The following is a 16,164-nucleotide window of genomic DNA, read 5'->3' on the forward strand; positions in this document are numbered from 1 at the left end:
AAGGGACACCTGGGTGGCTCAGTCACTTAAGCATCTGCCTTGGGCTCAGGTCATGATCTTGTGGTCCTGGGATCGAGCCCCACATCGGGCTCTCTGTTCAGTGGGGAGTCTGCTTCTGCTTCTGCCTCCTCTGCCTGCCGCTCCCCCGTTTGTGCGCACAGACGTGCACATGCTCTCTCTCTCTGACAAATAAATAAAATCTTAAAAAAAAAAACAAAAAACAATATTTTGTAAAATACTGCTATTTCACAAATATTAAGGGTATCAAATGAGATTATGTCTGAAAATGCTTTGGGAAGACATCGTGGGCTAGAAAGATGCAGTGTGTTATTCATACCCTTTCTATGCTCCCTGGCTATTCCATGCCTCCTTTTGGGAAGAAGGGCCAAGGTGGGTAGGTGATGACTAATTAAGGAGGTAATTTTCCTGGTTAGTTCTTGAAAGTCTAGTTTAATTTGCTTATGTTTATATAAAAAGTTTTACTGTAGCAATACATTTTTATCTTTGAGTAAGCATTTGTAAGAGGATTCGAAACATCAGCTTTTTATCAGCGAGTATTATATGTAGAACTCTAACAACAGTTGTATTAGAAACTTCCTTCTTAGCTTGCTCACTAGTTGTGTATATGACCATTTGCTTTTATTTAAATAAAATTTTCAGCGTTCAGGAATTCTTTGTTCGCAAATCCAATGCAAAGAAAGGCATGTTTGCCAGTACGCATCTTGTATTGAAAGAACCAGGTGGATCTAAATATGAAGCTGCCAAGAAGTGGAATTTACCAGCAGTCACCATATCTTGGTTGTTGGAGACTGCTAGAATGGGAAAGAGAGCAAATGAAAGCCATTTTCTGATTGAAAAGTCAACTAAAGAAGGTTAATACTTTTATTTTGTTCTTTTATATGTATTTTTACAATTTTATGGTTTCTGGAATATGAATGTGTCAAAGCTTGTTTTTAGAAAAGGTCACTGATTTCTGCTTTTCACATTGAGTGTCGTGCACCACTGTTGAGCATTCCTTATTGGGTGGCAAAATAAACGTGTTCAAAGCACAGATACTTAATTTGTACCTGTTCTCTACTGCAGGCACTGTCTGAAAGCTGGAAAATACAAAATAATCTAGAAGCATCCTGGGGTCTCAGTGTTTGAAGTCTTAAGATGTGGGCTAGGATCCCGTTTATTGTTCCTTCTGTGGCTCACACTGACACACCATGTCAATCATGTGTTCTCTCTTCCTCTCATCTTTGGACTTCTGTGTCTTTTCTCTAGCCCACCTCATGCTTGCCTCTTTGTCCTTATCTTTCAGTTCTCAGTTTGGATATCACTTTCTCTAGGAAACCTTCCTTGACCCACCAACTATAGCCTTTGTCTTGCCAAAACTCCCTGCATTATCCCCTTTAAACCTTTGATCCCAGTGGTGTAATTCTAGTTTGCTTTCACATCTCCCTACTCAGTTACAGGCTCTGAAAGGGCAAAGAATTTGCATGTCTTGGGTGTTACATATTTCCATTGTCTAGCATTGGACCTGGCATGGCATAGCCATCTATTAAGTGTTTTTGTTAAATGTTCAAAAAAGGCTGGTGGGAGGACACAGTACCCCCTCTTCTAAGATGATGGCATCCCTAGGTAAACTTAAGGGACAAGTCAGTAGCTTGGGAACAGCTCTCAGAGCCATTATTGCTTACCCAAACAGAGTGGAAATTTTACAACTGAGGCAAAGTGACATTTAGGTCATGTTAAAATTTCACTAAGAACTTTTTAAAAACTTCACTGTAGTTAACTCAGAGTACATGTAATTGGGTTGTTGTTTTTTTTTTTTAACTGCTGTTGACTAAGATGACACTTATATAATATTTGGCAAATCGTGAGGCTTATTAAAAATATTTCAAGCTACAATATGAAATAGGAAGTCTGATTTCATTAATTGTTTCAGTTGATATGCTTTGTCTAACTCAACATGTATTTTAATACATCATTTGGTTTGTTTCTTGGAAAGTAAGTGTATAACTTTGTGATTTAAAGTGTACTTGAGAATTCACATGAAAACTAACAGTATGATATAAAAGTATCACTTTGTGTATGCCTCTTTAGAGATAAAAGATGACTTTAGTGGCTCACATTTGTTTCTTTTCATTTTAAATCTCTAGAACAAAGTTTGGAAACTGAAATAACAAACAGGGTGAATCTAAATCCAGGTACTCCGGAGCATCCTGTTGCACACCTGGAAACTCACAGGAAAACAGCTGTTACACCTTTAGATATGAACCGCTTTCAGAGTAAAGCTTTCCATGCTGTGATCTCACAACACACCGGACAGGTTTCAGTCTCCCCACCAGTGGGACAGCCACTTCAGAAGGAGCCCTCCTTACATCTGGATACACCATCAAAATTTCTGTCCAAGGACAAACTCTTCAAGCCTTCCTTTGATGTGAAGGTAGGGTTTATAGAAAATGGTCCTGGAGTTAACAATAACAATTCATAGTATATTAAAGTTAAAGCTCCAAATTCTGCATCACCTCTAAAGTTTGTGGTAGTAAGTTTTCCAGAGATATTGGCAGGTAGGTTCATATTATTGTGTTCCATCACATACTTAGGGTTGAGATAACAGCTGGAGGTAAAATGGTGTGAAATCAGGACTGGGTTCAAGTCCTAGATCACGAACAGTATGACTCTAGACAGATCATTTAACATATCCAAGCATAGGCTTTTTCTTTTGTACAAAGAGGATATCACTTGCTCTGAAAACTCAGATTATTTTAAGGATCAATGAAATGGTGTGATGAAATAATTTTATAAACTACAATATAAACCCGTTGCTACTTATATTTTGATTCTAGCAGTACACTCAGTGCTTTCTCTCCAAGAATGTGTCTATTATAATCACCTTATTTTGCAGTCATTTCCCTTGAAAAGATGGGTTAAGTCTGCATCTTTGATCTCCTGAGCACTGGAGGATGGCTCCTTTTCTGAGAAATTCATTCACAGATCAAGAGCTTATTTGTCAATAAATGGTTTCCTCTTATTCCCCAAAAATGATTTTCTTCACTATTCCATTAGTAGCTGTTGGCCTTTCAAATGGCTATTAAAATCATTGTTTATGATTTTTTTTATCCATGAGCCTTTGCACAATTACTGTACTAATCATCTATTGGAGTTCTGCTGATAGGGTATTAAGAAGCAACATTCCGGGCACCTGGGTGGCTCAGTTGGTTAAGTGTCTGACTCTTGATCTTGGCTCAGGGCTTGATCTCAGGGTCTGGAGTTCAAGCCCAGTGTTGGGCTCCATGCTGGGCATGGAGCCTACTTAAAAAAACATAAAGCAACATTCTAATAATTTTTACTGGTGTGTTTAGGAGTAGGTTTATAAAATTTACAGATTGCTCGTCTTCAGAAAATAAATATAAATTGATACTTTGGATAGTTTTCACCAAGCAAAACCTTTGCTCGAAGAAGTAACATTTGGTACTATCATTAACACTGATCATTATGCCTTAAGAAATAGAGAAAAATCACTGGTTTGAGAACAGATCTAGAATCAGGCTTCTGCTTTGCTTCTTGCTATCTTTTAAGGCAGGTCAACCTCTTTGGGCTCCATTATCTCCATCTGTAAAATCATGGAGTATATCTAGATGATCTCTAAGTTCTCTTAGCTCACAGACTCTTTGAATAGTAGATGAAATGATACTAGTAGGCAAGAAAAATAGAAATATTCCCAGTCATTGACACCATTCTTCTTTAGATACCTTGCAGAAAGCTGATGGTTCTGAAATAGTCTCAGTGAAGGCACAAAACACATTTAAAAGTTTTATCATTTAGAATCATAGTTTACTTAGGAGGGTTTTTCTTTTTTCTTTTTTTTCCCTTTCTTTTTGGGGGGCTGGTTTTGGGGGCTTTTTTTCTTTTTGGTAATATACAAAATGGTACTTCATCTTACAATCAGTGGTTCTTCAAATTGATGTAATATGGTACATTGTATTTTTTACTCTGAAAACAGAAGGGGCCATGAAATAATCACAAAATTGAACACGTTAGGCCTCATATTTTAAAAATCTCCTATTTAATTTTTAATTGACATACATCAGAAAAGTACAACAAATGTGCTGCTAAATGTTAAAGTTAACAGCTGGAAGGCCACTGTACATATTCAGAAAGAGATCATTGCCAGTGCCATAGAGCCTTCCTCATGCCTCTCCTTCATCACTGTTTCCTCCTTCTCTCCAGAGGTGACACTCCTGACTTCTAACACTAGCTTTGTTATGCTTGTTTTTTTTTACTTTTAAATGTGGAATTATAATATATATTCTTCTTGAGTCTTTTTTTTGTTCAGCCTCTGTTTGAAAGCTATGTCCCTGTTCCTGTAACTTTAGTTCATTGATTTCATTGCAGCGTAATATTCCATTAAATGGGTATACCACAATTTACGTATCCAGCCTACTGTTGATGAGCATTTAGATGGCTACTAGATTTTTGCTCTTACAAATCATGTAGACATTCCTGTGCATGTCTTTTGAAATATGTGTGCATGTATTTCTTTTTGGTATACACCTAAAAGTGAAATTGCTGGGTCATATTTCAACTTTAGTAGAGACTAACAAACTGTCAAAGTGGTTGTATCAGTTTATACTCCTACTAGTAATGTGTCGAGCACCCAGTGTCCCCCATCCTTGCCAACAAGGAATTATAAGTTGGGGTTTTGGTTTTTGGTTTTTGGTTTGGGTTTTTTTTTTTTTTTTTTACTTGTCACTTGGAAATAATTTCTGACTTACAAAAAGTTGCAAAATAAAAATATTAGAATGAATGCTCATATACCCTTTATTCAAAAATAGAATTTTCATTACTTTCCAGATGGAAAGGCTTTGTTTTGTTTTTAATTTCTTGTTTTATTACATTGTGATTAGTGTTGTTTGTAATATTTCTACTTCATAGAACTTACTGATCTTTGTGCCCTGATATATGATCAGTTTTTGAGAATACTTCTTGATTTTTGAGAACATTTTATGAGAAGATACATTCTCCAACATGGATAGTCTTTGCTGTACACACACACACAGACACGATATGACTTACTGATTATGTTGTTTAGATCTTTTATATCCTTTCCTATTTTTTGTTCATTGAACTCATACTAAGTGGTATTTTCAAGTTTCCTAATATGGTGTGTTTCTGTTTCTTCCATCTCATGTGGTTTGCTATGTTAATTAGTGCATAGATATAACTATTAATGTAGCTTGAAATATGTTCTTTTTCTCATTTAATACTTTTTGGCTTGAAGTCTACCTTGGTATCAGGATTTCAATTCGTACTATCTTGTGATTTTCATTTGCCTTATAATCCTGTGCATTCCTTCATTTTAGCCTTTGGGGATTGCTGTATTTTAAAGGTAGAATTGAGCATAGAATTGAGTTTTGCTTTATGAGCCATTTAAAAAATCTTTTTCTTTCAACCAGGCGACCTAAGCACATTCACATTTAATATGATTTATATTTGGTCTCAATTCTGTCATATATTGTAATTACTTTATGTTATCTATGTGTGTATGTTACATGTTTCTTCAGGTATCTGTTTTTGTTTTTGTTTTTTTCCTTATTTAGGAAAGGGTTTGTTAGTTTTATTCTTATGGTGCCCTTAAACCCCCTTCTTACTTAACCTTTTGTCAGTTGTAAATGATGTTTTGACCCCTGCTTCTTCTGTTGCAGTCAGTAATCTTATTCTGTTTCTCCATTTTCTCTCTTCCACTGTTTTTAATTACATTTATCTACTTTGTCAGAAAATAAAATATATATATATTTTTTAACCCATGGACCTCACCCTTGTTGAGTCTTAACTCTATAGTCAAATATGTGAAATGCTCACTGTCATTCCTTTGTGAAGTTTCCCTGTCATCTGTTGGTAGGATGAAGTGCATCCTCTAGAATACTCGGGAAGGACACATGTATACAATATTTCCTGAGTTCTGCACATTCAAAACCTTTACCAAGACCTTGATTCTTTGACAGATTGTTTGGATGTATTGTTCCTGATTTGCATTTTTTGTTTCTTGAGTTTCCTGAAAATGCTAATCCACTGCTGCCTTTCTTTGTATATATTGTTTTTGAAAATTCTGATGCCAATCTAACTATGTTGTTTTTGTAAGTTAATTTCATCTTTTTTGCCTGAAGGCCATGTGGAGTTTTCTTTAGAATATCTTTAAAATTTAATAATTTTACAAGGGTATGTCTAGATAATGATTGTTCTCCATCAGTTTTCCCTAGTACATGGCAGGTGTTTAAATGTTTGGAATTTGAATCCTTCTCCAAATTTTTGGTCTGAGAGATTAGAAGAAGTGAGCTGCCAATCAACTGAGTTGAATGGAACAGGTTGGGATCAGGGCCTCAGATCAAGAGTTTGTATTTTTGACACATAAAGTTTGAGATGCCTGTTAGATATCCAAGTACTGTTGTCAAATAGGTAGTTACATACATAGCTTGAAGTTTGGGTAATGATCTGGGCTAGAGAAAGAAATTTGGGGATTCGAGTTTGTAGGTAATATTTAAAGCCATATGAGAATAGATGCCAAGTGAGCAAGAGAAGAAGAATGTCCAAGGAACACTCTGAGGGATTCACATTTAGAGGAGGAACCAGCAGGGGAGACTGAGAAGGAGCCACCAGTGAGGGAAGAGAAAGCCTAGAGATTGTCTTAGAGGCCACATAAGAAAATATTTCAGGAAGAATAGTTAATTGTGTCAGATGCTGCTGAAAGTCAAGAAAGGTCAGAACAGAAAATTGACCACTGGATTTAGCATCATGGAGGTCACTGGTGATCTTAACAGAAAGGGTTTTGATGACATGGTGGAAGTGGAAGCCAGTATAGGTTCATATGGGAATGTGAGAAGTTTATAGACATTGAATATAAACAGTGCGTTTGAGGAATCTTACCTGTAAAGGGGAACCAAGGAATGGGGTGGTTGCTGTAGGGCATAGTAGAGTCAAAAGAGGGTTGTTTTATTTTCAAGATAGGACAAATAACTGTAGGGGAGCCTGGGTGGCTCAGTGCCTTCGGCTCAGGTCATGATCCGTGGTCCTGCCATTGGGCCCACGTCAGGCTCCCTTGCTCAGTGGGGAGCCTGCTTCTCCCTCTCCTAGTGCACTCCCCCTGCTTGTGATCTCTCTCTCTCTGCCAAATAAATACATAAAATCTTAAAAAAAAAAAAAAAAAAACAAAAAAACGAAAAAAAGAAAAAAATAACTGTATGCCAGTATGGCCGATCTAGTAGAGATCCAGTTGATGTAGACAAGAGGGGAGAATTGCTGAAACCACATCCCTTGAGTTGTGAGAGAGGTTGGGATCTAGTGCTTAAGTGGAGGGAAATACCAGAAAGGAAGCAATGTTAATGGCACAGGTGCAGAAATCAGGTAGATGTGATATGGGAGGTTGATTTCTTTTTTGTTTGAAGAATCCTTTTAAATGCTATATAGAAATCTTTGAAAAACTTTAGCAAATAGAAAGTCTTACCATATTCTCACAAAGAAGGTTAAACATTGTAAAGATCTGTAAAGGTAATATAAATCCTATTAAAAATGCAAGCAAAAATAGTATTAAAAATCTGAAAAGAGGGACGCCTGGGTGGCTTAGTCGGTTAAGCATCTGCCTTTGGCTTGGGTCGTGTTCCCAGGGTCCTGGGATCGATCCCCGCATTGGGCTTCCTGCTTGGCGGGGAGTCTGCTTCTCCCTCTCCCTCTCCCCGAGCTCTCTCTCTCTCCCTCCCTCTCTCTCAAATAAATAAAATCTTAAAAAAAAAAATCTGAAAAGGATAATTGAGGGTAGGCAGTAGCCCTACTAGTTATTCAAGCGTTGTATGAAGTTGCAGTAATTGAAGCAGTGTGTCATCACATGAGTACTCCTATTAATACACAGGATTACACCCCATAGATAGGAGAATGTATTATATGATAAAGGTGGCATTCAAATCAGGCAACTGGGTAACCATCTGAGAAAACGGGAAGAAAACTCACCCCTTACATCAGAATAAATTTCAGAGGATTAGATATTTAAATACAAGAAATGAAGGCATAAAAATTATAGAACAGGCCATGAAAGAGTAAGTTTGTTTTTCAATAATCCCAGCACTAGGAAGGCCTTTCTTTTTTTTTAAGATTTTATTTATTTATTTGACAGAGAGAGCACAAGCAGGGGGAGAAGCAGGCAGAGGGAGAAGCAGGCTCCCTGCTGAGCCAGGAGCCAGATGTGGGGCTCGATCCCAGGACCCTGGGATCATGACCTGAGCTGAGGTCAGATGCTTAACCAACTGAGCCACCCAGGCGCCCCAAGGAAGACCTTCCTAACTATAACATATACCTCAAAAGAAATAAAAGGTTCATATGAATCTGACAGCATTAAAAAATTCTCCACATCCAGCGATAGATTTTATAAATGTGCAATAAAAGTATTTAAAAATTCTCCATGGCAAAAATTTGACAAATTGGAAACAAATGTATGTATATCTCAATGGATATGTATACATACAAACTCATACAAATATATTCAGGCAAGTGAATAAAAAAAAAAAAAAAGCGGGATGGCTGGGTGGCTCAGTCCGTTAAGCATCTGACTCTGGATTTCAGCTCAGGTCATGATCTCAGGGTTGTGGGATCGAGCCCTGCGTCTGGCTTGTGCTCAGCTCGTAGTCTGCTTGAGATTCTCCCTCTGCCCCTCCCCCTGCACTCTCTCTAAATAAATAAATAAATAAATAAAATCTTAAAAAAAAAAACAATGGGGGAAAAATGGACAAAAGTTAGGAAGAGATAGCTGTCACAAAAAAAATAGAAGTATTATACATGCATAAAGATGTTTAATCTCGTTTAGTATAAAAGGGTGGGAAATTAAAGCATACAGTTAAATTTTTTTAACCTATCAGATGGGCAAAAAAGAAAAATCTCATTACCCACTGTGCTATCAAACATGTTGGGAAACACTCTAATGCTTTGCTCATGAGAATGTCAACATTGTTACATAAATTTTGCTTAAATGTTTCCCTTTACTCTTACGTGGGCAAAATGGTGTGTGTACAAGGTTGTTGGTTGCATCGTTATACTTGCAAAAGATTGTTAATCTAAATATTCATCAGTTGAGCAGTGGTAAATACAGTCAGCTGTGTGCATGGAATACTATACAGATGGAAAAGAGAATGAGCAGCAGTGTCCTGAATAACAGTGATCCCTTCTCATGAAGGAACTGTGTGTGGCTTGGGAACAGGAATGTATTTTGTCCTTTTGAGGATTTTTCACAATTCTCAGTTCAGTCGACTTACCTTACAGTTCAGATCTTGCTTATATCCATCCTTGCTTGTTTCCTTCGTGTTTATTGTTTGTTCGTTTTGCTTTTTGGTGTCCTTAATTTTAACTGCACCTCCCACTCTAGGGTTCAGCCAAATATGGTGAGCACAGCTGAAAATGTAAGCATGTTAGTCTCTTCAAACCCATTTGCTGGACAGTATGAAGTTTTTTTTTCTTTATTATGTTCAGATGCAGATAATATTTCATTCTTTTTGTTGTTTGGAGGAAAACTGGAGGAGGCTAAAGCTGTAATCCAATTAATTTTGAGGATTATCTCTCTTCTCTCTTACCTCTCCTTTTTCTCTTTCCCTGTACTGTTTACCTTCCTTTTCCCTTCTGTCCCCTCTTCTTCCCTTCTGTCCTTTTCAATCCTCTTCCTCCTACTTTTCTTTCTCCCCCTTTCTCTCTCCCCTGACATACATATAGGATGCGCTTGCAGCCTTGGAAACTCCAGGAGGTCCTAGCCAGCAGAAAAGGAAACTGAGTACGCCACTTTCAGAAGTCATTGTCAGAAACTTGAAACTTGCTTTGGCAAATAGCTCTCGAAATGCTGTTGCTCTGTCTGCCAGCCCTCAGCTGAAGGGTGCCCAATCGGAGAAGGTAGAATTAGATCTCTTATTAAAAGCAAGTTGTAGATAAAATATTTCAAACAATAATAGTTGATCTGTTTCTTTTCTTTCCTATGGACAGGAAGAAGCCCCCAAGCCACTTCACAAGGTAGTGGTATGTGTGAGTAAGAAACTCAGTAAGAAGCAGGGTGAACTGAATGGGATTGCAGCCTCTCTAGGAGCAGATTACAGGTAGTTGACACATCTTTCTGTTTTGGTACTGATATTATCTACACATATAGGAAAACCTAAAGCTATTGTGAGCATCCACAAAGGAACATTTATTTTGCCTTTTAGCATGTCATATTGTCTGCAGTATCTCCAGTTGATTTTTCATTTACTACATCCTTGAAAAATACCCACTCCCATTATCAGTTCACATTGATATGTGTATTTTTTAGGGTATGTGCAACCAATATTTGAGAACCTATTTTGTGCCACTCACTATTCTAGAAACTTAGAAACTTGGGTTCCATGAATTATGAGTACAAGAAGAATGCCTAATACATTCAATAAAAGATTCATAGCACATTCACTCATGAGATATGAGGTGTGATTTGTACCTTAGTGAGTTTCAGAGTAGAGCCCTTCTGTGAGCAGTGCTGCAGCCCTCCAGGAATCAAATGGTCTTTTTTGTAGGATGATTTAATTTCTATTCATTTTCCCTACTTTAGAGGCATAGATTATCAGATCTGCCCTCCACCTGACAGCCACACTAGAGACAGCCTCTAGCATAGATGGCATGTGTGCCAGGGATTGAGAGAGCCTTATCCATGCCAGCCAATCTTGAGTCCATCGTACTCCACTGTCGGCGGTGCTAGGTTTCTTAATCACTTGTATTCAACCATTTGTAGATAGCATAATGATTGGTTCTATAAGTAACAGACAGTTTGAGAAATACGTTTGGCTTTATCTTCACCTTTGGTTAACACTTTATCTTCACCTTTGGTTAACACTTTGGTTAGCTTTCTATTTGATAAATTAGATCAGGAGAATAAAAATAAAATGTATCTGAATGCAGCCATCAAAAAGAATGAAATCTTGCCATTTGCAACGACGTGGATGGAACTGGAGGGTATTATGCTGAGCGAAATAAGTCAATCAGAGAAAGACATGTATCATATGACCTCACTGATATGAGGAATTCTTAATCTCAGGAAACAAACAGGGTTGCTGGAGTGGTGGGGGATGGGAGGGATGGGGTGGCTGGGTGATAGACATTGGGGAGGGTATGTGCTATGGTGAGCACTGTGAAGTGTGCAAGACTGTTGAATCACAGATATGTACCTCTGAAACAAATAATACATTATATGTTAAAAAAAAAAAGAAGATAGTGGGGGGGGGGAATTGGAGGGGGAGATGAACCATGAGAGACTGTGGACTCTGAAAAACAAACTGAGGGTTCTAGAGGGGAGGGGGGTGGGAGGATGGGTTAGCCTGGTGATGGGTATTAAAGAGGGCACGTTCTGCATGGAGCAGTGGGTGTTATATGCAAACAATGAATCATGGAACACTACATCAAAAACTAATGATGTAATGTATGGTGATTAACATAACAATAAAAAAAAGAAAAATAAAATGTATCTGAGATAGTTATAAGCATCTTAATGTGTTTAATGTATCTGTTATAGAAAAGAAAAGCTTTCTTACTTGTTAGAACTAATATTTGTATTACCTGTTTTGTATATTAATATATAATATCTACTATATGATTACATATTATTATATTTATATTACCTTTTACCAGTTGCTGAGCTCTTAGTATGAGCCAAGCTTTATCTCATTTCATTCTCACAAGAGTCCTGTGAGGGTATATATATTTGTCAAAGTTGAGTGCTTTATTGTATATTCTCTTTGCATGTGGACTTGATGTAAGACATAAAAAGAACCTATAGAACTTGAATTTTAATAAGACTTAAAATGCCAGTCCTCTCAGTGTGAAAAATAGATTCTGTTGCTGAAATTCCTAAATAAGATTTAGCTGATTAAAAATTTGCTTAAATCTATTCCTTGGGGCGCCTGGGTGGTACAGTCAGTTAAGTGTCCATCTCTTGGTTTTGGCTCAGATTGTGATATCAGGGTCATGAGATTGAGCCCTGCGTCGAGCTCTGCACTCAGCAAGGAGTCTGCTTAAGACTTTATCTCCCTCTCCCTCTGTCCCTCCACCCCACCCCCAACTCGTGCACATGCTTACTCACTCTCTAAATAAATAAATCTTTAAAAAAAAGTCTATTTCTGGGGCGCCTGGGTGGCTCAGTTGGTTAAGCGACTGCCTTCGGCTCAAGTCATGATCCTGGAGTCCCTGGATCGAGTCCCGCATCGGGCTCCCTGCTCGGCAGGGAGTCTGCTTCTCCCTCTGACCCTCCCGACCCTCCCCCCTCTCATGTGCTCTCTCTCTCAAATAAATAAATAAAATCTTTAAAAAAAAAATCTATTTCTGAAAGGGATTTCTCAGACTTGGTGAAGTCTCTACTTTAATATGTAGAGGTTACAATATTTATATGTTCATAGGGTAATCTGTTCTCAAATGAAACTGTCCCACTTATTCCCATCCATAAGCTAGAACCTGAACATCCTGAAGAGATTATCTGACACTGCCTCCCACTTCCTACGGTTAAACATCTAGGCCAGATCTCTTCAGCATGTCATAGCATTACCTCTTCTAAAAGGATTTCACAAATATAACAACTACCTTTTTTTTTTAATTAGGTGCCACGCCCAATGTGGAGCCCAGTACAGGGCTTGAACTCATTACTCTGAGATTAAGACCTGAGCTGAGATCAGGAGTCGGACACTTAACCAACTGAGCCACCTAGGCGCCCCATAACTTAACTACTTTTATAATTTTAAAAAATGAAAGTCATCAGAAGGCACATAATCATAGAATTTTAGTATGTAAATGCCTGTGCCTGATGACACTGGAAGAAAACAGAGTATTCATATGTTTACATACATATGTAAAATCACTTAAAATGCTGCAGCCACAAGGCTGAAACAGATATAGGGACTCAGATACCAGGAGCAGCGTTTCTGTCAGTAACAGGACTTTACCAAGAGTTGTTCACAATCTGGCAAAGTTACAAATTAAGCAAAGTATAGTCTTCCATCAGTTGCTTAGTAGTTGGATGTTTGATACATTAGTGTATATTTAAACTGGAAAAAAAAAAAACTCACTTGTGTTTATAAGTAAAACAGGCCTCAGACTCATCTAATTATAAACAAACTTTTTTAACCTCTGAATTTGTGTCAGGACATTAGAAAATCATGCAAGATATGGGATAATTGTATGTATAACTCTTCCTCAGAATTTCTAGCATCCCTTGACCTTACTAAATGCTAGTACCACCCCTCATCATATAAACACATTATTATAACAACCAAAATCACTCCCACAAATTTACAAAATAGCTTGTAAAGTAACAATTTTGCTGAAAGCGCTGATCTAGGCCAGAGGATCAGCCATCTGTTTTTGTGAGGTTTTATTGGAACACAGCCATGCCTGTTAGTTTACATATTGTCTATGGCTGCTTTCATGCAAGGCAAGAGTTGAGTAGTTTTAACTTTTTACATTTACAACTTTTTGCCCTGCAAAGCCTAAAAAATTTATTATCTGGCCTTGTAAGAAAAAATTTGCTAATTCCTGATCTAAACCTTTGAGGATCATTGACAGTCTGTCGTTAAAGGGTCTCGGAGGACTGAAACTCACATTTTCCATATTATTGCAGTGAGGCATGAGCAAGATGAATCGGGCAGAAATGTTCCTCTTATTTTTTTAATTATAATTTATTTAAGTTTCTATTATTTTCCCTAACAGCAGAAGTAAAACAACTATTAGACTAACAAATGAGGCAAGGTGTTCTTTACTATTATTTTGAAGGAAACACAGACAATAGAGTGGGAAATAGAGATGTTTATAAGATAACTTAGAAGGAGATAGGCCTTCTTAATTTGTTTAACTTGGCTATTTAGAAAGTAGAGTTATTTCTTATTTAGGAAATGGAAAGTATGTTAAGCGTCCATAATGAGAAACCTATTTATTTTGGTGATTATATTCAGAAATAAAATTTTTACTTTCTCTTTGGTTTTTACTTGATTTTAAGAAGGATGGTATATATTTTACAATTTTTAAATTATTTTCCTAGGTCAAGAAACTATTCCATGGGGAGAATCAAGAGATTGTAGGCTAATGTACTCGTTAAGAGTATGGGTTTTGAAGTCAAAACTGGCTCTACCACTTACTGCATATCCTTAAACATGTTACTTAACCTTCAGTTTCCTTATCTGTAAAGTAGATATAATAATATCAGTGTGTTAGGATTGTTGAGAGGAATAGGTGAGATGTTGTGTAAAGTACATAGTTTATTATGGCACACAGAGCAAATGTACAATGACTAGTAACTGCCAATAACTGGAGGACAGATTGGATGCTTTGCCTGTTTGATTGATTTTTAAAATACCTTTATTGTTACTATAAAGTGATACTCATTGTAAAAAAAGAAAATTTAAACAATTCAAAAAAGTATAAAGAAGCAAGTAATATTTTTAAAGATTACCCTCCAGATCTCTCTCTGAACTTACATACCTAGAGATATATATGTAAAATTTGACCAAAAAAAAAAAAAAAAAATGGAGCCTGTCATTTAATGTCCATGATTACTCTAGATAGTGAAAGTTGGGTGAAGGTGAATATATTCTGTTCGTAGAGAGTAATGATCATCTTAAACTCAGATATTTCTCTTAGTTATTTGTTTTTTAAAATGTGGTTGTTTCAGATGGAGTTTTGATGAAACGGTGACTCATTTCATTTATCAAGGCCGACCAAATGACACTAACCGAGAGTATAAATCTGTAAAAGAAAGAGGAATACACATTGTTTCAGAACACTGGCTTTTAGAAGTAAGCAATACTTTTTTTCCTTCCCTCTCTGTTAAATGAGAATGTATGCAAACATTGTTTCAGGGCACAAATCAGTTTCCATGTACGGAAACAAGTTTGATAACCTTAGTTGACAGTGCACATTTCATTTCTTTGGCATTAAAAACTTAAGATCAGTCCCTAAATACTTAAGTCTTTAATGGGTACTCTTTCCAATTTCTCTGATTCTTTTCCCTAATTAAAAATGATATGAAAGATAATATTATAGTAATTTAAGGAGAATTAATTTAGCATGCCAATGCAGTTCAGAACTGTTTTCTTTCTGGGTATTCCCAGGAGTATGAACGATACCTTGGCAAAAGCATAGGAATGAATTAGATCTTATTCTTCAGTGTACATGACATTAAAATTAGTGAGGACAATTTTGTCATTTGTATGATGGTATGTTTCAGTGTCACCTACTTTTCAAAATTTTAATTCTGCAAACTTCTGCTGTCTTAGGACATAACGTATTGGTTGTCCTTATTCTACTTAACGTAATTTATTCACTAAGATGTTTTTCAGTCCTGTTTTAAAGCATGCCATTAAATTGCAGTGTGCGCAAGAGTATAAACATCTTCCTGAATCTCTTTATCCACATACTTACAATCCCAAAATGAGCTTGGATATCAGTACAGTGCAAGATGGCAGACTCTCTAATAGTCGACTACTCTCAGCGGATTCAACAACAAAGGATGATGAGGTAGATAATATGGATAACACATTTACCTCCTCCTTAAGCTGAATGTATAATCATACAGTGCTGTGAAACTTTATGCAGTGACTTGGTTTAAGAAATTGTAACTTTTTTCCTTGAATAGCCAAATCACTTGCCTATAGAAGAAAACGATATAGACAGTATAACCACCAGTAACAAAGAATCAGCAAAATCAAATGGAGATGGAAGGAATGACTCTAAAGGAGGTAAAATATTTTAAATTACAAAAAAATTTTGTTTACAAACATGTATCTTTCATACAGAATGCTTCCTTTGCTCGGAAAAACAAAGTTGTTTTCTGTGTCGCTATAAAGCATATATTTGAGGATTGAATTGAAGTTCCATGCCAGTCATTAAGTAATAATATGCAAAGCTTTAGTGATTTATAAGTGTGAAACTTGTGAAATCTGTGGAACTAGGTATTTTACAGAGGTAGTGTGATACAGCCCTATTTTGTGAAAGGTAGGTGGAATTGATGGTTTTGTAAAAATTTGTTCTTTGGTTCAGTTCTTTCCAGTAACTTTCAAAAAGCTTTAGTATATGTATAATATATTTTGACATATGCACATGGTTTAAAGGTATGGAAGGATGCATGAAGAGTTTCTCCCACTCTTC

The 16,164-nt window shown here is 36.7% G+C and overlaps 1 protein-coding gene across 9 annotated transcripts in view; it reads left to right on the top strand.

Annotated features, from left to right (window-relative positions):
* The window catches only part of TOPBP1 (DNA topoisomerase II binding protein 1), a 74,710-nt gene that overhangs the window by 37,623 nt on the left and 20,923 nt on the right, over positions 1-16,164 (top strand). For 8 of the 9 annotated variants that reach the window (XM_036077091.2, XM_036077093.2, XM_036077092.2 and 5 more), the window contains 7 exons: positions 661-872; positions 2,145-2,431; positions 9,736-9,909; positions 10,000-10,109; positions 14,690-14,813; positions 15,388-15,534; positions 15,653-15,755. In XM_036077091.2, coding sequence (XP_035932984.2) covers positions 661-872; positions 2,145-2,431; positions 9,736-9,909; positions 10,000-10,109; positions 14,690-14,813; positions 15,388-15,534; positions 15,653-15,755 — 1,157 coding nt within the window. The remainder of the gene's footprint in view (positions 1-660; positions 873-2,144; positions 2,432-9,735; positions 9,910-9,999; positions 10,110-14,689; positions 14,814-15,387; positions 15,535-15,652; positions 15,756-16,164) is intronic. The other variant, XM_036077095.2, reaches the window with a different exon arrangement.

The sequence above is a fragment of the Halichoerus grypus genome, chromosome 1 (assembly GCF_964656455.1).
Source record: "Halichoerus grypus chromosome 1, mHalGry1.hap1.1, whole genome shotgun sequence".
Taxonomy (NCBI): domain Eukaryota; kingdom Metazoa; phylum Chordata; class Mammalia; order Carnivora; family Phocidae; genus Halichoerus; species Halichoerus grypus.